General features: G+C 39.8%; 1 protein-coding gene across 7 annotated transcripts in view; it reads left to right on the forward strand.

Moving 5' to 3' along the window:
- The window catches only part of MCF2L (MCF.2 cell line derived transforming sequence like), a 122,285-nt gene that overhangs the window by 63,422 nt on the left and 31,613 nt on the right, over positions 1-27,250 (forward strand). For 3 of the 7 annotated variants that reach the window (XM_084201235.1, XM_084201240.1, XM_084201234.1), the window contains exons 3-4: positions 2,025-2,139; positions 19,219-19,309. In XM_084201235.1, coding sequence (XP_084057361.1) covers positions 2,025-2,139; positions 19,219-19,309 — 206 coding nt within the window. Of the gene's footprint in view, positions 1-2,024; positions 2,140-3,101; positions 3,459-16,890; positions 17,082-17,112; positions 19,100-19,218; positions 19,310-27,250 lie in introns of those variants that run through there. The other 4 variants (XM_084201239.1, XM_084201237.1, XM_084201236.1 and 1 more) reach the window with 4 other exon arrangements.

Below are 27,250 nucleotides of genomic sequence, written 5' to 3' on the forward strand. Positions count from 1 at the left end.
AATATAGAGAGCAGCTTCTGTAAGTCAGTGATGTTAAAGCTGAAATTTACAGAATTTCTTATGTTTAGCATTTCAGGTCACTCTGCCCTAAACTCTTTTGAGTAGCAGAGTTCTGCTAAGGGAAAGCAGTTGAGGAGCCTTTGAAGGTGTATGTGTGCTCAAGTGGCCCAGCAGGGAAACAGCAAAGCAAAATCAGTGAAGAACTGATTCTAAGAGCTCAGGGCAGAGTCGTCTCCACCCAAGATAACCACAGATGACTGTACTAGAAACTGAAAATTAATAGGCAGTCAGCAGGCAGGATGGCTGTATTTGCCCTTGACAATCAGTGCTGGTCTGGGAACTTCCTGAAAATCTAGTCCAGACTTCTGCTTTTAGGACATGTCCTGCAAGTCTATTGTTGTTGTTCTTTTATTTCATATGTCCTATTTATAGAAATTAAGTAGAACAAAAAAAGTAACCAATGAAGATACCACAAATAATGTATGAAACTAAAAATAGTTTCTTTAGAGAGAGCAGAACACTTCATAAGCAACAGAAATAATCATTATCATGCTTTTAACAACAGAGGAAAATGCTTTAGTCGTGAGAGCTTGAACAAAACCCAGTAGAGTCAAAATTGGTTTTAACTTATATTTGTGTTGTGAATACTTGTAAAGTTAAAATTAGCTCCCTTGACTCAGTGTTGCCATGTTTGGATGTGTCATAAAGGTCATATTTGCAAACTTGTGATATTTGCATAATAGTTGCATTTTGTTGTTGTTTAAATACATCCAAAGCACGTTTTTTTTTTCATGTATTTTGATTTCAAGAGCTTCACAGTGACAGCACCGTGCCATCTGTAAGCTGGTAAATGGAAATCAGATTTGCCACAAATTAACATAAAGATACTATTTCAGCTCTTCTAATTACATGTGGTTTGGAGGGAAGTTGTGATTTCTTTTATCAAATGAATCTGAGGTCAAATATTTCTCTTCTTTTTCCTGTGAGGTTAGATGCAAAGGGACTGGAAGTGGGTAATAATCTTCAGAAGTCACTGTTGCTCTCAGAATTGGTGCTATTAATTCAGTTTAATGCTGGTTTCTGCACAGTTACTGGATTTCAAGCCTGGAAAAAAAAAAATCCTTGTTATTTTATAATAGCAATTTTTGTTGTTTTTCTTCTCCTGTTGAACTATGAATCAAAGATCTTCCCAGGAGTGTATTCCTGCCACCCCAGAACAGTTAACTTCATGCAGTTGCTAGGGCTCATCAAGCCTCTTGTCCTACCTGTCTTTATGAATATATACTTGCTAAAGACATGAAACACTAATAATGCCCTTAAAAAGAAATGATTACATTTTGCATATAAGAATTCGTGTGAAGTGCATGAAGAAGCATTGTGTCTGTGAATTGTACCCAGTGGTGCAAATGCCAGGAGAGATACATGCAATGGTATCCAGCTCATCAGCAGCTCTACTGCAGTGTAGGTGTTCAGCTCTGCTTCACCTTGTGTACATAATCTGGGAATGAGAAATCTCATTTCAAACACCTGCATCCGTTTCTTTTGTTGTTCTGCCCTTTCTGTTTCACCAACCTGGAAGCAAAGCAGGCACTGGGCAGGGTAGGGGTTGTTGCATGAATGAGTTCCAGCTGGTGAGAGGGTTGAGTTCAGTTCAAGATGGAGATTCACCTACTTAATTCTGAATTAACTTTTTTGTTTCTAAGTTGGTTGCTTTCTTTCTCCAAATTGCTTCTACTTAGATGCAGTTGATGCTTATCAGAAGATGTACTGCCATCTGGTGTCAGAACTGCTCACATTTTTCCAGAAAAAATCTCATGTGGTGAATGGGGTGTAACAAATTCCTTTCTATAAAACTTCCTAAGCAACGAAGAAGAGAAAGACTGTTCAGAATAAACTGTCCACACATGAGCCCTAAAAAAAAAAAAGAGGAAAAACAGAGAAAAGATGCAGTTATTTTATTAGTGGGAAATTTCAGTCTAGTTAAAGAGACTTGCATGTAAACACATTTGCTACTTCTTTTGTAGGTGGAAGAGGGGGAGATGGCTGCCCTGTTATCACCTTTCCAGACTATCCAGCTTTCAGTGAGATTCCTGAAAAAGAGTTTCAGAATGTTCTGACCTACCTGACAAGCATTCCAAGGTGAGAACCTGTCTAGAAGAAAATAACCTTTTATCTGCTAAGGGACTTTCCACATTTGATCCCTGACATGTGGCCTAAAAGTCAGGCTTGGTATTTAATTAAAGAAAAGGAAAATTTGGCTCATGGTGCAGTGTCAGTAAGTGTTGGTTAGTGACACCTGTCTAAGGTAGTTGTTAGACAAATTACGTGCTGCTATTTATATTTCATCAGAAAATTACTTCCTGGTATGTATGGATATAGGTCCCATGATGGACACTGTCCTCCTATGTCACTATGTCTTACAATGCAATATTCAGAGTTTTAGTTGAGCACATGTATAATTTTGGCAGAGCATGCTAATTCCTGGGTGTTGCTCAGGATATTACTCAAGGAGAGAACCCTCTGTGTCTACATACAGAGGTTTGTCCTCACCACTTGAGCTGGTCCCTGGCTTAGATGAATGTATCGTGTCTGCAGACTTCCAGAGCTTTGCTTGGTGGTGCAAAGCAGGCCCAAGGATTAATTCTGATTCTCTTAGAGGGCACAATAGTGTTACCAATGGGCTCTCCAATAAATACCATGATTTTTGTTGATTGTCTGTTAATGAATTAAATAGTGGGCTGAAAATCCTGATGGAGGTGAGTGAGGCAAGCAGCAGAATAAAGTATATACCCTAGACTTCAAGAGAGGAAATTTTGGACTTATCCAGGGAACTGGTAAGTGGGATTTAAAGGAAGGCAGCTCTGAAGAGTAAATCTATGGTGGAAGGCTGCCAAGTTTTGAAGGACAGCATTCTCCAAGTACAAGAAAGGCACATCCTGGAACGTGAATGGATGTAACAGGAGGCTGACCCCACTGTCTGAAAGTGAACTTGTGACTGAGCTGAGATACAAAGGCAGTGTACAGGAGGTGAAAGCAGGGACAGGCTGCAAAGGAAGAATGTAGATACATTGTCCACATATGTCGGGATGGCGTCAGAAGAGTCAAAGCACACCTGGAGCTGAGGGACAAGAAAAAAGGGACATCACGGACCGCTCGAAAAACTTGTGGTGCTTTAGCGGTACAGGAATAAGCAAGGAAAATGTGGATCTGTGCTCAATGGACTGGGCAAATTAGCAGCAGCCAATAAAGATGAGGCTGAAACACTTGAGTTCTTCACTGCAGTCTTCTCTGACGGTGTCTCCCAGGCCTCTGTGTACGGAAAGAGAGTTCAAGGAGGAAAATGACGAGCAATGGCTGAGGACAAAATCAAGCATCTCTTGAGAAACCTTGACCCAAATCTGGAGTTTGGGATAAGATGAGCTGCTCTGAGAGTGGTGAGGATGCTGACCAGTGTCATAGTAAGCTTGCTCTTTATAATCCTTTAAAGGTTTGGCGATTAGAAGTAACCTCACTTTTATCTGTGAGAAAGTTAAGGAATGAGTCCTCTTAAATCCCACTTTTGGGCACATAAAAGAAGGCGGTGATGGGGAGTAGCCAGCATGAATTAAACAACAGTAATAGTGCTTGACCAGCCTATTTCTGTCACGACAATACTGGATGCATCAATGAAGCAAAGCTGTGCATGTTTTTTGCCTCGCCCTAAGCAAGACTTCCAGCTCAGTCTCCCCCAGCACTCTTCTATTCACCCTCAGTTCTTACATTTTGGCAGGTGGGCTCCTGAGTGGGTAACAAAGTGCTTGGATTATCTGGCTCAAAGAGAGGTGTTTATTGGCTGATGTGTTATCTGGAGACAGATTTCCTCAGGGAACTGTATGTATCCATACTGTCTGATGTCCTTGGCAAGGATCTGAAGTAGGAGATGGAGTGCACCCTCATCAAGTTGTACTTGATGTAATCAGCCCCTCCTGATTGAACTTCTTAATCCCTAGTTTGTCAGGGAGTGAAACTCTGAAGCTCACAGCCAGCTTTTGCATTTTCTTTGTTTATCCTGGTGGTGGTTAAACTGCATGGTGCTAAGCATCCCTTGATCATATCTTGGGTACAGTTTCTGCAAATAATTATATTCTAAATTCACATCTGCTTCTGCTTTTGAAAGTCCTTGGTGGTGCACTTCATGGTGGCCCACTGAACTGCTGCAGAGTGGGGTTCATGTGAGAAATTCTGATCAGAACAACCAGCATCTGGTACAGTGGGGGAGCACTGAGTGCATCCCAGCACACCACTTTGATAGGAGCAGATTTTCTGAAGGTTTGTCTGTCAACAGTTTACCTGACAACAATTACTCTGGGAGTATTGAGCCAGAAGTGGTCACTCCTCAAGTCTGGCTGTTCTTCTGATTTTCTGGTTTCTTTAATTTGTAAGTATTTAGAAAGAGAGGACTGTTCTTTGTAAACAAAGGAGATAGCCCAGCTGTTTAGATGTTAAGAGGAAGGTATTCACTATTGTGAATATAACAGTTCTCTAGGTTTAAAGTGATAGCAGTTCAATTTCAAATCTTGTAAAAACAATGCTGTTGTTAAGATACTGATAAATTTGCCACCTTTTTGTGCCTGAGAATCGATAAAATCTCAAAGGGCTTATGATGTTCCTTATGATGTTTCTTCCAACACTAGCAGTGTTGGAAGCTTATAGTGTAAAACTGTGTTTGTGAGGCTTTGTACAGGGTTATAGGAATAAAAAACTACAGAAATGACACTAGCCAGATGCCAGCATACATCCCCTTGTGAAAGATGTTTTGCTATTGATATGTTACATATATTGATACATGTATAACCCTAAGGGGCAGTGCTGCAGTTTTTCTTGAATTGGGACGTTTCTAATGCTCTTAAAGGTGGTGTAAGATAGGATTTATCCTGCTGTCTTAGAGTTCAGATAACTGTTTTAGGTGCTTTGGAAGGGGCTTTTAAAGGAAGTGGAGGCAGTTAGTTTTTAGTTTGTCAGTTGGTTAAAGAGGTGTAAGGAGTACAGATTTCCAGAAAGGATGGAAAGGCAGCCCACAGCTCTTAAGCATGGACTGCTCTCCCAGGTTATTGTCACTTAGTTTATCAGAGAGGTAACTCTGTCTTTTGGCTGTTCTGACAGACTGAGGGCAAATGGACTTTTCTAAGAGCACAGACTGCAGAGCACAGACACATCTGGAGCCACCCCAGTTTCTCAGAAAACTACTTATTCTACTTGGCCCTGTGCAAGATCACAGCAAGAGGTTGGCAGCAGTAGCTCAAACATTGTCCAACTGCCCAGAGTCACATGTTAAGGGAAACTATATTTCATGGGCATGACAGTGAGGAGCTACTAAGAGCCTCATAAGAAGATCTTTCTGTCCTCTGCAGTAGAGTTCACCCAATAGTATATTTACTGGTAGAATAAATCTTAGCAGTGACTTCAGGTTTTCAAGATCTCTTTACAAGTGAAAGAAGGCTAGCTTGGGAGTTTGTTGAAAGAGGAGAAATTGAAACCTCTCAATCTACCTTTTTATTCCTTCTAATTTTATAGATAAAAATGAGCTTGTCACCACTTACTGTGTCCTTGTTCTGTATTATCTAAGCACTGGGTTTTGCAAGGTTTTTTTGTGTGAACTTTCTCTTGTCTTTTTCATGGTAAATTTTAATCATCAAACAGAAAATATCTCATGGGGTATGTTGCATTTAGGAATAGAACTATTAAAAGTTGCATGCTATCAGCTTAGATGATCATGGAGTGGAATAGTGTAAATAGTAGAGCTATTAGCATGTGCTTAGATGTGTAAATGCCTGATATGTGAGGATGTTAAGAAAGGACACAGTGGAAAGGGAATACCTCATCTCAGTTTGAAGATACTCAGTTAACCTTGGTGCAACTGTATAACATGAAGCAGAAAGCTGAACCATATTCTTCAGGTGGGTGTTGTTAATGTTGCAAGGTAAATTCGTGCTCTGTAGATGGCTGGATAAAATATGATGTCTAACAAGGTTTGTAGTAATCTCAAAATATTCAGTACAGATTGTTGACATAATGTGTGACGACAGTCATGTACCATGTGTCCTGAAAGATTGCTGCTTTGTGAGGAAAAACAATGGATTAAGCATGACTACAATAGAACAGCAGAAGATTGCAGCTAATGCTTTTATAACTTCTGTTTTGGTATTGAAATATATGTTGTAAGGTATCTGTGTAATGCTTCTGAAGCAAGTTTTTGCTTTCAGTAAATAATTTTTTATTAATATTATTGAAATATAAGATAAAGTTTTATTAAACATTTGAGAATTCTCATAGAAAGATACATAGGCTACCCAAATAGGAAAATCCATGGCAGTACATAAGGCAGTAGTTTCTAGGAAGAGTAGTTTAACTGAAATGCTGAATGGTACAAGCAGTTGGTACAAATAGTTAACCTGTAAATATTGATCCACATTAATTAATAGTTCTTATCAATGAACTTGTAAAATACAGTAATATTTCTAGATAAAATGTCTGTAAGGGGTGACAACTTTAAATTCAACTGTATTTCAGCTGAGGTCAGACATGTCTTGCATCCTTTTGAGATTTTATAATGTCTGTGTAGTTGGTCTGATTCTATTTCTGCAGAGAATGTCTCCTGTTACTTCGCTCTGTGAGTCCTTTGGGGATGACTGGTAAGAAAAAAAGGCCCTGCAGATCATGGTTGTCTTCTCTCTTAGCTGAGTAAAAGCCCAAACACCATTATTCTTACTACATAGTGGGAGAAGCAGCTGTGCAATGTTCCTTTTACATCCCACATGCACTGAGGCTGAAGGAAGAATATTGCATTTCAGGGCATTCAGTGTTCTGTGTTTTTACAGTTTTTTTCATTTTTCTATTGATTCTGGTAAATTGACTTCTAAGATTTGCAGTGTACTTTGAAGGCAGGTGTTACTCATAATTATTTTCTCTTCATTACAGCTGTTTCCAGAAATGCATTTTATTAGCTTAAGTGTGTATGCATTGTTGGAATATGAATTTACCAAACATGGGTAGTAGCATGAGAACTTGCTCCAAAAGAAATTAATAGATAATTGCAGTGGTTAAAAAAACTTAACTACACAGTATTCTTCAACATATGGTTTTGCTTCTGGTTAATTAGCAGTTTCTACTGCAATTAGAAAACAATATACTGTTTATGAGAACAAAAGAGTATCATTTTAATGCTTTTCTTTCCTGCTCATATAGACTCATCTTTGAACAAAGAAAGCAAGCTAAGATTCTGGTCATCACAAGAGATTGGAAAGCTACTATTTTAAAAGTGTAAAGCTGAGTCTTAAACACAAAATTCCTTTCAAGAGAAATAAGTAGTGTAGATTTGAAAATTCAGAATGGTTTTTGATGGCCTGTTTGAGTCCCATGCTGTTGATTAAGTATGATACGTGGGCCTTTTTTCCTTGTATTCTGACAGAGCCTTGTACAGCTCCTCTTTGTAATGCTGTCCTGTCCTACTGCATGATCTCGAGCATAACTCAGGTTAACTTGGCGTGTTTAGCAGTTTCCTGTTTTGAAAGGTGTCCATCAGTTTCCTGGCTGGGAGAGTGTTCCCTTCTTTGAGATTCCTGAGGGTTTACAAATGCTTGAACACCATGTAGCCTTCTAAAAAATCCTGTTGTTTTTGGTACTCTGTGGTGTAGGAAACTAGGGAGCCATCCTGTCCAAGTAATGGAACAGAACGAGATGACCTCCGACAGCATTGATGTCCGACAGTTCCAAAGCTCAGTACTTAGGGTTTGCTAAGGGTTTCCTTGTTTACTATACCAGCTTCCCATTGTTTGGGATAACACTGGAAAACTGAAAGAGAAATGTGTGTGCTGAGCCTTTCAGTGGGCTCAGATCTGTGTGGGCACAGCAAAGCATGGTGAGGTGGGGTTAGGCAGGGACCAGAAGGACGGGCAGCAGCGGGGCATGGGTGTTGCTGGAGCAAACCCCGGTGTCAGGGACACAGGGGAGCTCAGGGCTCACACAGCTTGGGCCTGGCCAGTCTCCTTGGCGTAGATCCACCACTGTGCTCTGAAAGCAGAGGCAGCAGTGTTGGGGTAGTGCTGTGCTTTGAGCCTGTAAGTCCATCAGGGTCCAGCAGACCTTGCAAAGAGCCGCTGTCAGAGGGTAACTGCCTGTGTTTGCTCATTTATCTGCAAACTGAATGGGCAGCCCACCACCAGCTAAGAGTTAAGCAGTTTTGTTTTATGGAGTGCCAGGGATGAACATCACCACGTAATGGGAAAGAAGTGCCAAAAATCAGCTGCCCTGACAGTTCATACTGACGTGCTGAGCAACAGCTTTGCAGCTTCAGAGTTTATTTCTGTCAGCTGTGCTTAATTTCCCTGCTCTCCTCTTTGTTGGATTACAATCCATGCTGAAGATATGGAACCTGTACCCTGCTGTTACCTTGGCAGGCCCTCAAATTTGTCAGTGAGAATATCCCAGGACTTCCAGCAAAATCTGTCACGCTGTGTGTACCCTTCCTTTCTCAGAGCACAGCTGCCAAACAGTTGTAAATACCATATGTTGCTGTAAGCAGACAGGGAATGTAATGTCTTAGGTTTGAAGTAAGAGTGTTCTATCTTAAATTTAAATGGAAGTCCAAAGCTTTTGGTCTACCCTCATAAAATTAAGGTCAAAGCTCAAATTGTTATTTAGAGTCTGAATTTTTACTGGGTTTAAAAATACTTACACTTGTTTCAATGTCCACCTTATAAGTGCCTTAAACTTGTTTTAGAGCCCAGCCCTGTACAGGTAAAGCCTTTCCAGTCTTTAAATCCCATTTACACCTTTAGGGTTTAGAGGCTTTGGGTAGTACGTATGACACGCACCATCCGGTGGTAAATTTAGTCTGCTAATAAGACAAAGTAAATTAAGCACTGTAAATTTTGAAAGTTAATTACTAAAATACTGGACTGTCACACAAGGGTTTTGATTAGCCCAGTATTAAATTCAGAGAATTTAACACCCTATTTAAGTGTAATGGCACAGTTCTAAGATAAATTGTGCAGCATTCACTGTAAGGTTGTTCCAATACTTTGTGCAGTAGCATTAGTGATTGTTGCAGTGTCCTGGAAATATGTGTAATTCCAATATTGCAGTTCTGATTAGGTGTAAAAATGTTTTATGGAGCTGAATTTAGTAGTTCTAAAATGAGGGCCACACAGGCTTTCTGTTGCTCAATTTACTTAAGCTTAAACTGACATAGAGTTTGCCTTTATTGACCTATTTATCCTTAATTGTCCCTCCAGGATAACATGACCTACTTCAGCCATCTGTAGTTAAGTCTAAATGAGTCCTCAAAGTTGTTGTCTTTCTTCAAACAGTCCTTCTAAAAGCAGCTCTACATGACCTGAAGAAATCACACTGTGTTTTCCATTTAGAAAATTACAACTCTTGCTTAAAAAATCTTATTTTACTTAATTTCACACACTAAAAGAGGATCTGTTAAGCAACAACTTGTTAAATTAATTTTTCCTTTACCTGCAAAAATGCATTAAGGTCTATCTGATTTTAGTTCCTTGGTGGGATAAAGCTTATGAAGTTCTGGGCAGGCAGAACTAGATGATCCTTAAGGTCCCTTTCAACCCAAGTCATTCTATGAATCATAAAAGGCTGATGGGTACCATGGAGAGGCAGTGAGTGCACGTGGTACGAGCAGATGTCCAGGCCCAGGCAGATGATGATGCCTGGACACTTTAGTTGTTATTTTTAACCCTGGCTACATTCCCTCAGCTTCCCCCCCCCAACAGCATAAGCTTTTTGGAGCAGAAAGAAGGTCAGCATATATACTAGAATATAGCCAGCATTACTGTCTTCCAGTCAGTCATGGTTAAGGAGGAATTGCTGAAAGTGGAAGAGGGGCTGATTTGAGGACCTAAAGGAGCTACAGGAGATAAAGAGCAGATATAGGGACCAATCAAGGAAGATACTGATGCCCATACCTCTGAATCTGAGTGGGGAGATAAAAGAAATGTGATTTGGATGTTATATAAATTGGCATAAATATTTTAAAATAAATAAGGTGTGTACCAGTGCTGTCCGTTTGGCTGAGGAACACCAGCAATGCTTGAGACAGAATTTCCTCACATAAATATGTTGGGATTTGTATCTCACAATTTCAGGACCTGGTTCTGTGCAGGATGAAGACTTCTGGTTGCTTTTGGGCCAAGGCTGGCGGGTAGCTCTCCTGTTGGTCAGTGAGTTAACATTTGCCTTGTTGCCAGGATGTCTCTGGTGGTGGCCCATCTTCCTTGCAAGTTCTTGGTCTGTGAGCTGGCATTGCATCGAGCTGTTGTTGTCACTTTCCTGTGAGCTGCTGTTGTCACAGTCTCTGGTGACTGAGGAATTTTCAGAACAAGCATAGGGCTGCACATAACCACTTGTGTCTGTCTGACCTACAGTCATTGTGAAGTTTGGAATTGTTAATAGCCCCTTAGACAAAGCTCTTTGAAGTTGCTCTCATTATTTTTTCTCCTGTTTATCTGGCTTTTATGATCTCCTGTCACTGACATAACATCATGTGTAATTATTCTTGCCTATGCTTATAAAGTGACAAAAGGCATGCATTTTCATGGTGTCACTCTGCCTGGCTGTATGATTCTGTTCATCTCCTGCTTCATGAGCAAATTTTAACCATGTGCCTATGATGGTCTTTATTTATGCCAACTCACAACCCAACATTCATCTAAATTCTTCTTTGCCCGCTTGCTGATAGATCCTGAAATGCAATTTTGGTTATCTGATGGTTCCCCAGTCCTGAGAAAATTGCAATACAGTGTGTTTTAGAAATGCTTGAGGCATGAACTAATAACAGCTGAGACTAAAAGTAAGCATAATAGGAAAGGAAAGAGAGAAGGTTTTCATCAGTGGTACCCTGGATAAGATTTAGGCAGAGTTAGCTGGAATGCGGAGAAACAAGAAAAAAAAAAAAGGTGCCTAGTTGAGGCAGGGAAATGCATCAAATTTCTTATCTGAGCCTTGTCTAATGATGAAGTTTTAACAGGTTCAGCTCCAACACAAAAGCTCAGATTTTCTTAATTTCCTGTGCAGAGAAATCTGTTTCTGTGAAGGGAAGGCAGTAACTATCAAAACGAGAATAAAGAGATGGTGTAAATGCTTTGGGATTTTTAATGTGCATTAAAAAATATATCTATTCACAGAATTTTAGTATAGAATTATTTAGATTGTAGAATAGTATGCATGTTGTTTTTTGGGGGGTGGAGGGAGGGGAAAATGTTTTCATTTTCAAAATCAACATAAGCATCAACAACAAATGGTGCCTTCTTGCTTGCAGGTTGTGCTGCTGCTATGGAGTGTCACAGCATCAGCTATGCTGGGTGAAATGCAGCTGTTAGTGCCAAGAGCTTAAAAGATAATAATTTTTACTGGGCATTCAGTGATTTTGGACAGACCACTAGAGGCTGCACTTGTATAACAGTACTTCTGACTGTTTTATTTTGAATTTTCTTCTGCTGGAAAGAGAACTCCTCTTTCTGTATTGCTTCATGAGCAGGTGGCCAGCCTTAGTTTGAGCTGGGTGGGTTTTGCCTTCCACAGTTACAGTTCATTGAGCTGACTATGACAGGAATCAGTAATCAAACAGAATAAATTTTTTTACATCTAGAGCCTTCTTTTGTGTTGAAGCACAGTACAGGCTGCTCACTGGTTAAACACAGTAAGCTCATTGGTTAACACATCTGGCAAGCTTTTTCTCTGTCTCCAGAGATGAAGGTATGGAGAGACAGGTGCAGTGCAGAGACTTCCACACCACCAGGCACCAGCTTTAAATTCAGCACCTCAGGGAGTTTGAGGTGGGCCTGTTCCTTGGGTCTGCTTTAGATGATTTTTCAATGAGACAGAAGAGATGGAGATGCCCTTCCAGCACTTCTGCACTAGCTGACTTCTTCAGTGTTTTCAGCAGAAGAGACAGAGGTTACAAAAACTGAAGCCAAAACTATCTTAATTCTGTCTGAAATTACAGAATTAATGTATGAAGTTGTTAATCATTGCATTCCTATTTTTGCCCCGTATGCAGTGCCATGTACCATAAATAGAGCACACCTGTATTTTCGTTTTTTTCTCATAAATATTGCTGGAATAAGAACTGATTGCTTATGGACTAGTTACACACCTCAGCTAAAAGTGATTCTTGTAGGAAACTGAACTGAGATGTCACAATGAGTATCACTACAAGATGTCAGTTTTGTCACTGTTTGAGTGGGAGCCAAAATGTCATGCCAGTTTGCTTTAGGGGCTCAGGAGGTCTGCTAGGTAGCCAAAGAGCTTCATCTGGGTGTTGATAAATGCTGTCTTTGTTAGGGACAATTCTGTCCTCAGATTTGTTGAGCATACTTGACCTCAGTTAGTCATACATCTACATCTGTGGCAGAACTTGGCACCAAACTATTTTCTGTCTAAGGGACTGAATGCCATGACAGCAACATGCAGTTGTATATGCAGCCATCTTTTGGAAATACATTTTCATTGTATTTATTTTCTTGACAGATGGTTTCTTTGCCGCTGATATCTTAATTAAAATGCAAGTCTCAAATTTTCTGTTGAAAAAATAGAAAATATATTTCTAAAGTTTGCTAATTTAGAGCAAGTGTAGTTAATGGGAAGGTTATACTGTCCAGCTTTCAGAACACTTCTAACCTCTCTTAGGTATGTAATTACTTTGTGATTACATATGATATAATTTCATGAGTATCAGAAGTGATAAATTACAAGTTCAGAATATAATTTGTAACATTATGTAACTTTATAAAATGTTACATTTGTAACACATTCTAAAGGATTATAGCTTCTTTTATTTGCCAGGCTCTTCTTCAGTTAAATGCTTTTAAATACTTTAAATAATTTTACTGCAGTTTTTTAGAAAACCCATTAAGTAAGATCTGGAATAGCAGCAGCCTTACAAAGCAGCATTCAGCTTAGGTACAGTGTTAAAACCTACAGGCTTGCTCTGCAATTGGTACAAGGAAGTTCAGTGTAAATGTCCTGTGTCTGGTTTATAGAGCTTTTTCAGTTCCTGCTATCTCTAAATTGTTTCAATCAGGAACCTTCTGCAGTGAGGCTGGGTACTTTGGGCTATAAAAGCCTTGAGACTATATCTGAGGCTTTCAAACTAGAGCTTTGAGGAATGTGATGTGTATCAACCTATTTTCATCATTTACTTGAGAAAGCACAAGTCTGCTTTCTTTTCCTTAGAGATGTTGGTTTAAAATGTTAAGTCCTTAAGTTTAGTTTTACTTTGGATTGTGAGAAAGAAGCTGTCATAAGATAAAAATATTTAAAGATCAAATTTTAAAATTATTAAGCAGCTTTTAAACATTTTAAAATTAGGGGTACATGCCAAATATGATATTTTTTGTGCCTTTTTTAAATACCCAGCAGGTATTTTTTAAATACCCAGCAGGATTTCTTTTGGAATGAAGTGGATGAATTGGCCAGTTCTGAAACAAAGCAAGCTTTGCAATAACGAGGAATCAAGAATTGTAAAAAAATGAAACTGTTTTAGATCTAATTATGGTTTAGTAGCTGGGTGCTATATTTTGGATAATGTTACAGCTGAATTTTCTTTTTTTTGTGTGTGTTCATAACCCATTAAATTCTTCTGCTCTAGGAAACACTGCATCCTCTAGGATGTAGCTAGTGATCAAAGTGAAGTAGTGTGGGTCACCCTACATAAGGGGCAGGAGGAGAGTAGATGTGCAGCAAGGCTGTGCCAGGTGAATTGTTACTGCCCTTTTCCTTACCATAGTCTTCACTATATCATTTGACTGTCTTCTAGACCTTATAAAGGCCATTAAGGAGGTGGCTCTTCTCTGCTTCCATTAATTGCTTTTCTGGTTTCATTTTTTAGTGTGTGAAACTGATGATTATGAAAGAATTCTCGTCTCCCCTTCAGCCCCCAAGAAATCATTCCTAGCAGCAACAGGAGAGATGGAGCAGTAGTCTTTGAGGTGGCTCAGGTTCAGTCAGTTTGAAGTGTCTTGTCTCTGCAGATGTAGAATGTGGAGTTTCTCTTGGGAAGCAGCAACCTTGCTCATTGAGTGTCTGATTTCCAATGGGCTGTTCCTAAGCTGTGACCAATGATGAGTGGGTGAGCCAATTCCAAGTCTTTCTTACATAGGTTTACAGTTGGATGCCAAAAAGATCAGGATTTGTGAGGTGCCCCAGACCTCACATCTTTTGAAGCAGTGTGTGTGTGTCACTGTGCTGAGGGTGAGGAAGCTTTAGGGTAGGGTGGTGCCAGGGTTCTGCTTATGATACAGATTGCTGCAGACATTGCCTTGGTGCTCTGTTCAATGCAGTAATTCTTTGTGAAATGTTGTTGAAGTCCTGCTATGGAAATAGCTGTCCAGCCCTTGAGAGCAAGAATTTCTAGTCCATTTGTATCCTGAGGTAGTTGAGGTCGGGAACAGTCCTGACTGTCATGTAGGCCAACTGTTTAATAATAAAGCTCTAAGACTGAATTTCAGTTTTAAATAAATGGACTTATATAGCCTAAAATGCTGTACAGAATTTCAAACGTGCAGAGGTTTGATACTTTCAGGTCTCTGGGATGAACCCAAAGATTTGCTTTGTTTCATTTGTAGCAGAGATCAATGTATACTAGCTGCTTTCATACAGCAGTGTAGAAGCAATAGGAAATTATTGGTGTAGCAGCTGTCACCACCCATACCTTGGAGAAATGCAAGGATCTTTCAGAGGATGTTTATGTAATTTCTTCCACATACCCCAGAGGGAAGTTTCTTTCCATAGTCCTATGTACTATAAGCTTTCCCACCCTTTCCCCCAAGTGCATGAGCTAATAAGCCTTGCAAACAAGACAAAGAGGAGATATCCCCATAATCTAAGCTGAGGAGTCACTAAGTGGAAAATTCAGTTCCTGCTCTGCATGGAAAACTGGCTGCTTGCTGGGCAGGTATTTCAACCTCACTGTCACCTCCTCCTAATGGTTTTACAGCGGCTCCCCAAGACAGGGGGAGGGCCCTGAGCAGAAAGCCTACCCTCTGCTGCATTTTCTCCTTCCTCTTCCTCCACTTTCTACCTGCTCCTCTTCCTCCACTTTCTACCTTTCTAACCTGCCCTTTGTGAGTTTGCTGGATACATTTCCTGCAGAAGCAGGGATGGTTCCCTGCCTTTCTAAAAATGCTCTGTTCTTTGTTCTGGTGAATAAACAGAAGAACAGTGCTTATCCCATGATGTTTTGGGTTTTTTGTTTTGATCTGGGTTGTTTTGTGGTTTGTTTTTTTTTTTTTGTGCATGTATTAGGAGAGAAACAAAGGAAGGAAATACTAAATTTGAATTAGAAGTTTATATAAATTATGTTTCAGAAAGTACACCGGATACAACTTAATACATTAAAGACAAAAAGGGTCATATGGGAAATGTTAAGAAGCCTGAATAGACAGGTGCCTCTGCTAAGGTTTTCTAATATTTCTCACTGTAAGGGTTGCTTTCTAGTCGTTTACAACTATGCCAAATTTTCTTTCCATTTGGGAGGTGCCACCTGGTTTTATGGTGTAAAGTTCAGCCAAAATAGCTGTGTGGTTCCTAAGATGCCAGGGAACAAATCCACCATGCTCTTCAAACATTGAGACAATTGTTTGAGAAGCTCAAGTGTCTACTTCCTTTGTTCAAGGACTCAGACTTGACACTCAGAAGAATGATGGCTCTTGTGTCAAGAAAGTACCTTGAGAAAAATCTGCCTAAACCCCAGGTCACAGATGCTAAGTAACTACTCCAGCCTGTTGCCAGAAGTGTCCTGCATCATGCTGGAGCTGAGCAGGAGCTTCTCTGTGGTCACAGGATGAGCTGCTCTAGAGCCAGGTCTGCCACCAGGGCTGAGAGCAGGAAGGCTGTGGCATGGGGTGTGAGTGCCACCTCTTGAGCAGCAGGCAGTGCAGACAAGCTGCTGGACTCCAGGGGCAGGAGCACAGCTGAGGAAAGTGTCCTCCCAAGGGAAGATACTGGGAGATGGAGTGGGACATAGCATACAGTTGGAGCATGAAGGGACTGTGATATTCAGGAAGGGGTGAGAATGGATGTCATTCATCCTGACAGTCTAAGTTAAAAAAGAAAAAAAAAAAGACTTTCTGAATTGCTCTTGGGATAAGGAGTGATGAATGGGAGAGACAAATATTGGTGGTGGACACAAGTTTATTGGAGAGTGATGCAGAGGCATGAGGAGATGTGAGCTAAGCTGATGAATACAGTGCAGCTGGACCAAGGCAGAGAAAAAAGCTTGAGCTTTTCATGAGCTGTGCCTGTCAGAGCATGCTTCTGCTGAGACAGTGAGCACAAAAAAAAATGCATTCCTCTCAAGCACATGGAGGGGTAAGGGAAAATCAATATCAGGATAAAATGTAATAAATATGGCTGAGAGAAAGAGGGACAGCTGGCACTCACAGTTAAATCAGGAGCCAAAGGAAAATTGCCTATGTGCTTGTTTCCAAAGCACTGTTCCCCTATGCCCTAGAAAGGAGGAGGGTATTGCAAGGTGTCCTGCATCCCCATGTGCAGGTGCGTGTCTGGCAGCAAGGAGAGGTCAGTGGAGCAAGGGTACATTGGCAAACAGACCTGTTTTCAATATTTATTTTTCTTGAAGGCATGACTTTGTTCTCTTTGTAATGTTCTCAGCTTTGTTGTACACAATGTCTTCGTTTGGTTTGTTGCTTCCTGCCTGTGACTTGCTGGAGCTGGATCCCAGACTCCAGAGCCAGGCCTTTGCAACAAGGCACTGTTGTCAAGATAACAAATACTTTTCCCACCCTGATTGATTTGGAACAGGGCATGCAATTTTTTTTTTCCCACTGCTCTATATTAATGGAGTGTTAACAGTTTGAAGTCAGATGCTCAAGACTTTGCCACCAGGTCTCTTCTGGGCAGCAGTGGGGAATCTTGGCTTTTTATGTCTGAGCTTGCTGATTCATGCAAGCACACAACATGTTTGATCCTTCTGTTTGATCCAGTGGAAAAAGAAGGTTGGCTGAAGACGTCTTTTGGGCTATCTTAGAGATGTGCTTTTCTTTGTTAATTCTTCCACTTAAGTAAGCCTTGTCTTTTTATTTTTCTAGGATATTGATATTAAGCTCTGCTTATTGTCAGGTGTTGAGGCAGGTGATTAACTCTGTGGAGCTGCCATGTAGATAATTTCTGGGATCCCAGCTAAGCCTGTGTTTTCATATGCTTCTAGAGAGAAATCCTACTGATGCTCTTTCAGAGGCTTTAATTTTATTCATATTGCACTGAAATATCAGTATTTTCTTGAAATATTATACAGATGTTGCATTTATGTACTCTGAGGTTATGCTTCCTCTGAGGGATTTCAGGGCTCCTGGGAACTTCTACTGAGCAGGGAAAATAGACTCTTTATGAGTCTTAATACACTCCAAAATCCACACTGACTCCTGTGGGGACAGCTGTAGCACCTTTTTTACTCCATTGATCCACATTAAGTCTGTGTATCCAAGGAGTTTGTTTTGCCATTTGATTATTGTGGCACATGGTTGCTATTATAATTTTATTTTGCTCAGTCACTAAAGGTTAAAATTGTGAGACCTTTAAATGGGGAAGAGGAAGAGGCTAAAATCAGTCTGAATCTCTCTCCTCCTCTTGCTCTTTAAATGAAGAAAAAGAAGAGAGGAAACTATAGTAAATCATGGAAATTTACTGTAGTGGGAAGCATATTGCTAATATAAAGCCCTGTTTGTCTGCAAGAGTTGTCAGGCTTACAAGGCAAGTGCTCAGATGTTGTTTATCAGTGTTGTCCTAACCCAGAGGCAAGAGTTAAGTAACATGCACTGAGTGTGGGCAGTGAGGATCACTTCTAACATTCTGCTGTGCTGAAAGGATTGCTTAGCTTCTGAAAGAAAGCAAGGGCTCCTTTGCATTTTAATGATTATTCATTTTTCCTATTGAAGAGTATGTCTGTAAATTTGAGAGACGCTGCATTTTGTAAATAAGAGGGAATAAACTGTAAGTCCTTTTTAAATCTGTAATTTTGAAGAGTAGCTTAAAATGACATATCTGGGTACTTGTGTTCTTCACCCTCCTAAACATCCTCTTATCATTATGCTACTGACATAATCTTATCAAGAAAAGCTAGTGTTTCCATGATTCAGCAGTCTTGAATAAAGAATCCTGACATTCTGTTGTGTTGATTTTTATTTCTTCTTTTCAGATATTACCATAACAAATTGACGCACAATATTTCTAAAGGTCACACAATGCCACAGCAGGCCTTGCAATAAATCACCAGATGTAAAAATAAGGCACACATACTGAAAAAGGAGCAAATGTATGAGAAAACAATTAATCTGAGCCTGTCTGCCTTGCATTTGCCTGCTGTTTCCATTTTGATTGCGATTGGCTGGCAAGGGCTGCTGCTGGCATTGCACAATTGGCTTAGATGGGGAATTACAAAACAGGAGCACATCCCTTGGTCAGGGCTCGGTAGCACATGCAGCTGAGCACAGGCAAAAGAGAAAGGTCACCCGTGCAGCAGGACTGGAGCAGAATCTCTCTCACAGATGTTTCCATTCCAGAGGAGTGCCTCTGAGCTCGTTGTTCTCCTCTGTGGTTTGAAGAGCTTAAATGCCGTAAGGTTCTTTTGTTTCAGAGAATGTGAAAATGCACCTAGGAAGAAGTTTACAGCCTGGAGGCATATGAGAATTTCAGATGCATGGAGCAGTATCATGGAATGATCAGAAGGGTCTGTGGTTTTAAGGAGTTTTAAGTATCAGTGAGGAGGAAGACAATTCAAACAGAAGGTTAAAAGCAGATGCGAAACGAAAACAACTTTATTTTGATCCTGAAATTATACTGACAACATCATGAGGAAGGGATTATATCAGCACCAAACAGTGGAGAATCAGTCAGTTTCATTTTCTTCTGAAACAATCCCTGTGCAATAAATGTAAATACTATCTTCTGTGAAAAAGAAGAATTCATTATTTGAATGCATTTTGAAACTCTGCGAAATGCTGTGGGACTGCTGCATCTTTGCAATGGTGTAGAGTGTGTCTTTATTTAAGATGTTTATATGAAGAAAATTCTGCACAAAAAGGTCAAGCTACTTTTTTTTTTCATTGTTTTTTGACTGCTTTTCTGTGTGAGGGAACCAGGAGTTACATTTGTATTTTTAACTAAACTTTCCTGTTTTCTTCTTTCCTCCTCCAAACTTAGTTTACGAGATGCTGGAATTGGATTTATTCTTGTCATAGATCGCAGACAGGACAAATGGACCTCTGTGAAAGCTTCCATACTGCGGATAGCAGTGAGTACTCTCTTTAATTACTCCCTAGAAAGATTTTTCTGTGTTGAATCTGCCTCTTACCAGTGGAAAAACATAATTTTTTTTCTCTTCAACAATGTGTCAGCTAATAGATGATGCAGAAGGTATCCAGTGGGCCTTTTGTATCCCATCATGTGTCTCTGATGTGCTTTTAATGCAGTCTGCAGCTCAGGACATCTTCCCAAGTATGCACCTGGAGAGAGTGAATGTGTGAGCATGCAGCTCTCCCAGGTGGGAGCTAATATTTGCATGGACAACCCATGGGTCCCACAGAGTTTTCGCTATTCTTTTACGAAGAAGTGAAGGTGAGGGCCCTGGTTGAGTTTTCCACTTGTGAAAGGAGTTCACATGGAAAAACTGTTCTTGTGATGTTTGATTTAAAGCAAGGATTACATGTAAGCAAGAAAATCTTATGTGCCTTCAATCAACAGTACATGCTCTTAACTTTCCCAGTCTCCCTCTCAAATAATATGGAAAAGAAGCTTATTAGAGGCTTTTTTTTGGCTTTTCTTTTTTCAAAAGTAGGGAAGGACAGATTCATGTTTATCATGTGCTTATACTACTGCTGGTTTACTTGGTTTTTAAAGTTTTTCGTTCATTGGTTGCCTTTTTTTCCTTCCTTTTTATCCTTGTTTGACTTGTTAGTCAATAGTCTTTCCAGTAAGGGCTGAAAAACAAAGCTGTATCTTTTAATTTTTAATGGCTGAAAAATTTTGACTCTGTAAGATAAAAGTCAAATCAAAACAGTAAATGTCATTTTAATGTAGCCTGATTATGGCCAAAGAATCTTTTGTTTATTCTAAGTTGAAGGTAGTACATTACTTTAAAGGTAGTATATTACTCCCACTATATGATGTTTTGTGAATGAATTTATAATGATATAATATTCCCACAATACAACTTTTTACACAATAATTATGGTGGAAATGTTAGTATGTTGAAAATACATTGAAGTACCAGCAAAAATTGCTTTTGCAGCTCATCTTGAAATTTTGAGATGCAGCATTGAGTAGATTCCAGTGGAGAAAACTGAGAGCAGCATAATTTACGATGATTGAAGAAAAACGCCTCTATCTGGAGATTTGGCATCTCTCAAAAGTCAGTGCTGTAGTTTCTGTTCAAGGACAGATAAGTGTTGCACAGATTATGGTCCTTTTATTTGCATAATTGGGGTTGTGAGGGTTAGGGAGCAACTGCAGACAAGCTGCTTATAGCTGTGAAGATAACATTTGTGGTAATGTTCCTGCAGTGTGTGTTACTTTGCTTTGAAGCGCAGTGAACAGAACTGAGCACCTACTCCCCATTCTAAGGGATCTGTCACTGTTGTGATGCTGTTGGTGCCTAAGGGATTTAGGGCAGTAAGTGCAGGAGCACTGCACAGTTGCAGTACTACTGCTGATGGGCTATTTTGCTTTTTTCAGCTTTTCTCATTCTTCTGTGAGCTTTTTCTGAAAGAAGAATCTTGCTTCTTAGCTGAAGTCTAATCTGTTAAAGGCAGGATTTTTTATATTTGCTTCTCTGTTGAACAGCAGCAGTGTTGGCTTTGAATTGTATTCATGTATATATATTTATAGCAGTCCTCCTGTTGGGCTTCAGCAATAGTCACATCAGCCCTGAACACTTGAAAATTTTGCGTTCCTATTTGGAAAGAAGATGTAGTGAAGAATTGTTTGCTCTTGACCATCATCTCTTTGCTATAGTATTTGATAGAAATGAAATCTAGTGCATTTCAGCTGTCTGTTGTTTAAAAAAAAAACCAAAGCCAAATATACAAGATATGTAATTGTGCCAAATTAGCAAGGTCCTATTGATGGACAAAGATTTCTTTTGAATGGCTCAAGGGTAACTGGAGACTTCCACTTGTTTGGTTTTTCTAACAGTCAGAATTGTCTTTTTGTGGTTTTGAAGCATCTGAGTTATTTGGGCTATCCAGACTGTACTCAATGTCTGAAAGCCTGATAGCTCTGGTAGTTTCAATCACAGAATCACAGAATGGTTTGGATTGGAAGGGACCTTAAAGATCATCTAGATCCAGCACCCCTGCCATGGACAGGGACACCTCAAAGCCCCATCCAAGCCTGGTCTTGAACACTTCCAGGGATAGGAAATTCCCACTTCTCTGAGTAACCTATTCCAGTGCCTTGCCACCCCCACAGTAAATAATTTCTTCCTACTGTCCCATCTAAACCTACCTCCTTTCAATTTGAAGCTGTTTCTTTTTCTTTTTTTTTTCTTTTTATTGATTGCTGAAGCTTATTGCTGTGTGTGAAGACAGGAGTGTCATGTTATTTGAGATCAGAGTTTTGGCTGTCGGTTTATTTGTTGTCATTTCTGCCATCTTACCTGTTTTTTCTCAAATCATCCTGAGGGAGTTGACCCTCTTGATTTGTGAAATCAGAAATGCCAGCATAGGGTGCTGTGGCTGGAGCACTGCCTGACAGGAATATCCTGGCTGGAGCATCTGCCCATCACTAATACCCTGGCAGCTGTAGGACATGTATTTGTGAGCACTGAGTAGCTGTTAAACAGAAATCCATATCAGCATGGATTTGTTATTATTATTTCATGTTATTTTCAAGACTCTTCGTAGACATTTGGTTTGTACTAGTGGGTATTGGAAGTATGTTTTGAAACAAAACTAACAAAATCTTTTGTTTCAGGCTGAAATTATTATGGAAAATGTATTATTAAACATTTCTAAGCTTCATTTTTCCTTCTTTGTTGTTAGGGGTACTTTATTTTTCCTGGGGCAGAAAATGAGCAATGATGAGCTGAATCTGTGTTTCATGCCGATACTTAAAGGTTGTTGTAGTCAAGACTCTGGAGGTGAGGTTAACCTATTTTTGCAGACATAGTGGAAGGCCAGGACTGCGCTGCTCGCCCAGGGTGGCTGCTGCTGCAGCACATGCAGTGCAGTGGGGCTGAGAGCAGAGCCAGGGGCCTGGGCTGAAATCTGGCACTTCTTTTCCTGGGATGTGACAGAGATTGTGGCAAGAACATGCCCAGGCATACAGACCTTGCTATTGTTTTATTCTACTTGATGAAGTTGCAATGGGCAGGCAGCCCAGGATGTTGTTGTTAGCAAGCACAAGAATGCAGGCTCTGTGGCTTAAGAGACACTGCAAACAAAATTATTCTTTTTATTTCTCACCTGATTAAGCTGAAGCAAACTTATCGGCCTAGGAAGAATCTCATCTACTGGGATAGTCAGGCTGAGAGGGGAAATTCTGGTAGAGATTCCAAGAGCCAAGTTTAATGTTAAGTGTGAAGTCTTGATAGCAAATTGTCGTGTTATTAGAGAGACAGTAGAATTTGAATGTTCTTACATGAAAAATACTGAACTTAGTAATTGCAAATTGTTCGCTTGTAATACATTATTGTTCGAGGATACAAAATTTTTTCAGCTTTTTGCCCTGTCACCTGCGTCGATTTTTCTAAATTTGTATTAGAATGTCCTGTTTTCAGTTAAACATAGTATTCTGAGTATAAAGAGACATGCCAGACCTTGCTGAACCTTTTAGCTCCTGGGGCTGGGCAATTGCGTAGTCTTGTGGATAAGTGTGCAAGGAGGAGCAGTCATGGTGGCTGGTAAAGCAGCTCTGTATTGTCCCAGCTGAAGTTGGGTGAATGACAAATGACAAATGGTGAATGACAAATTGATCCACTTGTCCTTTCCATCCAGTCAAAAATTACTCTTTATCCTTTTTTTATCTCTCCTAATGTTATCATACAAGCAATATTCAATCCACAGTTGCAGGAGTGAAGCTTCTTACTGATTGATGCATTCTAGGATTTCACACTGCTCTCTTCACAGTTCCAGTGTATTTTCTTTAAAAAATTAAGTCTATGTCATTACATTGTATTAGTCTCTTGTTGTCCTGTCATCATTGTCTTCCTCCATCTAGAGGGAAAAGCTGCAGTGTCAACTTATTCTTTTAGACAAACAAAAAACCACACTCAACGTCATTAAAAGTTTTACCATAGCCATTCATCAACCTCAGCCCAGGGGAAATCAACTTCTTGGTGCGTAGGGAATAAAGTATCTGTGGGCCACTGCTCTTGAGTAAGCAATTAGGATGGACATTGCTTGTTTTGTTGGTGAGGAATTTTTATCCAGTTACAAAACTTTGCAGCCCTTTCTAAATGTGACAAGAGATGGGTTTTATTCTGCCTTCTGGAGAAGAAGTTTGCTTTGTGATTTTCCACCCCTAATTAAGGATACACTGCATGCAGATTTCATGCCTTCTGCTTTGGACTGCTTGTCCAGAGCACTGCTTTTCTTAGCTTTTTATAAATCAAAATGCAGTCTTCACTGTAACAGTGGCTTAGCCCATTAATTTCTTTGAAGACCATGGCCAAGACCGCTGGCTGGGAGGAAGAACCCAGAAGCCAATGGACACAGCACACCAGAATGCTTGGGTTGGACTCGATGATTGTGGAGGTGTTTTCCAATTTTAAATGATTCTTTGATTTTGTAATACCAGCCTAAACCTTGCAGGAGTCAGGCAGTCCCATTTTTGTACCCTCTGGAATCTTATTGGTTTGATATCCAAGGTAAGAAATGCTGAATTGCAGTAATCCAGCTTTGAGTTCTTTGGCCTTCTTTGTAGGTATGTTGAGTTTCCTAGTGAGTTCTTGATGTAGAAAGGGTATTTTTTTAAGTGGTGCCCCATGAAAGGCACTGGTTTATATTTATATGGGATAGGTATTTCCCATTAGCCCAGTTTCTGGTTAGCTCTTTGCATCATGTCCTGAAAAGTAGTGACACTTCACACTTTGTATGGCTTAAGTTTGAAAACACTGCTCTTCTTTCAACCCCGGTGATGTTTCTCATTTTGCTTGGATTTAAGACTAGAACTTGGCAGTATGATGAAGCTGGAAACATATTTGTGTTAATTTTGTGGCTATTGTTATGAATGAGTACAGTAAATGATAAATGAGTAAGTTTATTTTGAGATCAGTATGGTTTTGTCTGATTGCTTTGGATGTTTTGAGACTACTTCACATGCAGGCACTTCTGCAGTTATCCTTGTGTACTTAGCCATTTTTCTTTATTTTATGTATGTGTTGAATATATGAAAACAGAAGTGAGTCACTTAGAAAGCAGGATCATAATGTCACAAGCATTAAACATACATCTAATACAAAACAGTTCTATGCTTTTAAAACTAGATTTCAAGCTGCTCTTTTTATTAACTGATTTAATTCAAGATTTTTTGTGGCAAGAATTATGTGTAAGGCACTTGTTCATTCTAGCCAGGAATAAACAGTCTTAAATAGGTAAACAAGTACTTACTAGGCCCTTTATATACAGAAGTATTTTGGAAATAAATGCTTTGTGGCTTATGGCATACTAGTAAGTGCAGAAAGGAAAACACCACCACAGAGTTTGGTAATGTGGGTATTTTGAAGCTGTTCCTAAAATGAAAATTAGGTTTTTTCTAAATTATTTGAGGCAGAACTACTAAAACCGAGTCAAGCATTAGCTCTTTGATGGCTCATGTATTATACACAATATTCCTGCAAGCTGGCTTAACTTCAGGGTCAGTACTGGTGGTACACGCAGCCTCTCTGCCTTTCTAAAAATGATAGTTAGGATTATATATAACTAACATGTGGTCCAGAGGAGGCCACAAAGGTGATCAGAGATCTGGAGCATCTCTCCTATGAGAACAGGCTGAGAGAACTGAGGTTGTTCAGAAGAGAAGGCTCTGGGCCAGACCTCACTGCAGCCTTTTGGTATTTAAAGGGGGCTTATAAAATAGAGGGAGAGTGACTTTGCACAGGCAGATAGGCAGGACAAGGGGAAGGTGTTTTAAACTGAATGAGGAGAGATATTACATGTTAGGAAGAAATTCTTTACTGTAAGGGTAGAGGGGCACTGGAGCAGGTTGTCCAGGAAGTTGTGGATGCCCCAGCCCTGGAAGTGTTCAAGGCAAGGTTGGATGAGAACCTGGTCTAGCGGAAGGTGTTCATGCCCTGGTGAGGGGGAGGTTAGAAATAGGTGATCTTTAAGATCCTTTCCAATCCAATCCATTCTGTGATTCTGTGGTAATTTGATTTTACATTTTGCTCAGAGTTCAAATGGGTTCAGTCTATACATTTTCCCCTTTCCAGAAACCTGGGGGATGCAGTGAAGGGCTCACCATCCCTGAGAAGCAGATGCTTCAAAGCAGGCAGGTTAACCTGCTCCTGAGAAATTATTAACTGGTTTTCTGGAGCATAAGAGCTCAGTGTATTGGAACACTTTGGTCCTGGGGCTGTGCTGTATACCAATTCCTGGTTTGGTCAGATTTAATTTAGAGCTGATAACAATGTGCACATCTACATCTTTTTCTCTTTGGAATTGGCACTGACCTGACTGGATAAGAAAGTGAAGGAGATGAGCAGACAGAAAACTAATCCCATGACTCTCATGAAGTATCAAACAAGTGCAAGTGAGATGAATGAATATATGGGCTGGGCTCTCCTAATTTTTGGAGAGAATATGAAAAACATGACCCCAAGTCTCTTGCATTGGCATTAAATCAGATAAATTCAATATTTGAGACAAGGTGTTGGGGGTACTGTTAATATTCATTAATCTAGTTGAAAGACAGTTGGGGGAAGAAAACAAACCCAGTTTTTCAACACAAAAACCCTTCAATAAATCTGAGTAAGGTCCACTGACTTCAGTGAAACAGTCCTTGAAGGCACTTTATTTGATAGCACTGCTAAACATAACATGAATATTTTTTGGTGCTTAATATTAAGCAAAGCATTATTGAGAAGTCATTGTTTGTTGTCTGGTTAGCATACAATGGCTTTAAACAAATATGCTGCTGGACTGGAACAGAGGATTTTTGTTTTGTTCCAATGTTCAGGGTGAAGTTGACTGGTCAATGAAGTTCACAGGCATCTGTGGAGTATCTCTTACATCATAGTATTGTCTCTGCAAGTCACCAGGGCTTAGCAAAAATATGTTAGGAAAAGTAGTAGTATTTTGGCAGTGCAGATACAACCTTTGATAAACTGTAATAGCTGGCACAAGTCCAACATTGTTTACTGTAGCACAATTTCCTTTTCTTGTTTCACAAAAATTAATGTGCAGATTTTACTCTTAGCCACAAGGGAAGGAGGAATCATTTTTTAAAACATGGAGGTTTTTGGAAGAAAAACCAAATGGAGACAGATTAGTGGAGACAGGTTTATACTGTAGACAAAGTCAAAGTAATGTAGAATTTGAGCTTTTGTTCAGAGAGAAGGGAAATTTCTGACAGCTTTTGAATGGGAATTCAAGTGATACCAAGACTGTATTGACCTCAACAGCATCATTTTGGGTTGACACATTGAGATAGAAAATAATTGCAGCACATATTCTTTGTTTTCATTGAATTGAACACCACACTTAATTTCATCATGCTAGAAAAATTTACTATTAGATTGTATTTGGGTACTGCTGTCTGCTTCAGTAATAGCTTAAATGTCATAAAATCACAGATTGGGTTGGGTGGGATTTTGAAAGACCATCTTTTGTGGGGAAAGGGAGCCTCAATGGTATTATCTAGCACCCTGTCCAGGGCATTTCCCAGTGCTCCAGGTAAGGCCAAAGGGATTGCAGATATTGGCTGCCACAGACAAGGGGTCAGGACATCATGTGGTGGGGTAGATGTCTCACAAGGAGGCACCTCATTTTATTTTCAAAATGTGTTACTTAAAAAATACCTCTTCTATCATTTTTGTTCTGAAATATTTGCATTGCCACTGAATAAACTTCGCATTTTGGAAGTTAAAGGTAAAAAGTAAGTGCTCAGTTGGACTGAGCACTGCTGTTACAGGCACAAAATGGATTGACATGTCTGTTGAATGAGAGAGGTAAATACAGCTGTCCTTCTGAAAGGCTCATCCAGGAGATTTAATTAAAATAAATTTTTGTCTGTTGTT

The sequence above is a fragment of the Fringilla coelebs genome (assembly GCF_963513975.1).
Source record: "Fringilla coelebs genome assembly, chromosome: 2".
In the NCBI taxonomy this organism is placed as follows: domain Eukaryota; kingdom Metazoa; phylum Chordata; class Aves; order Passeriformes; family Fringillidae; genus Fringilla; species Fringilla coelebs.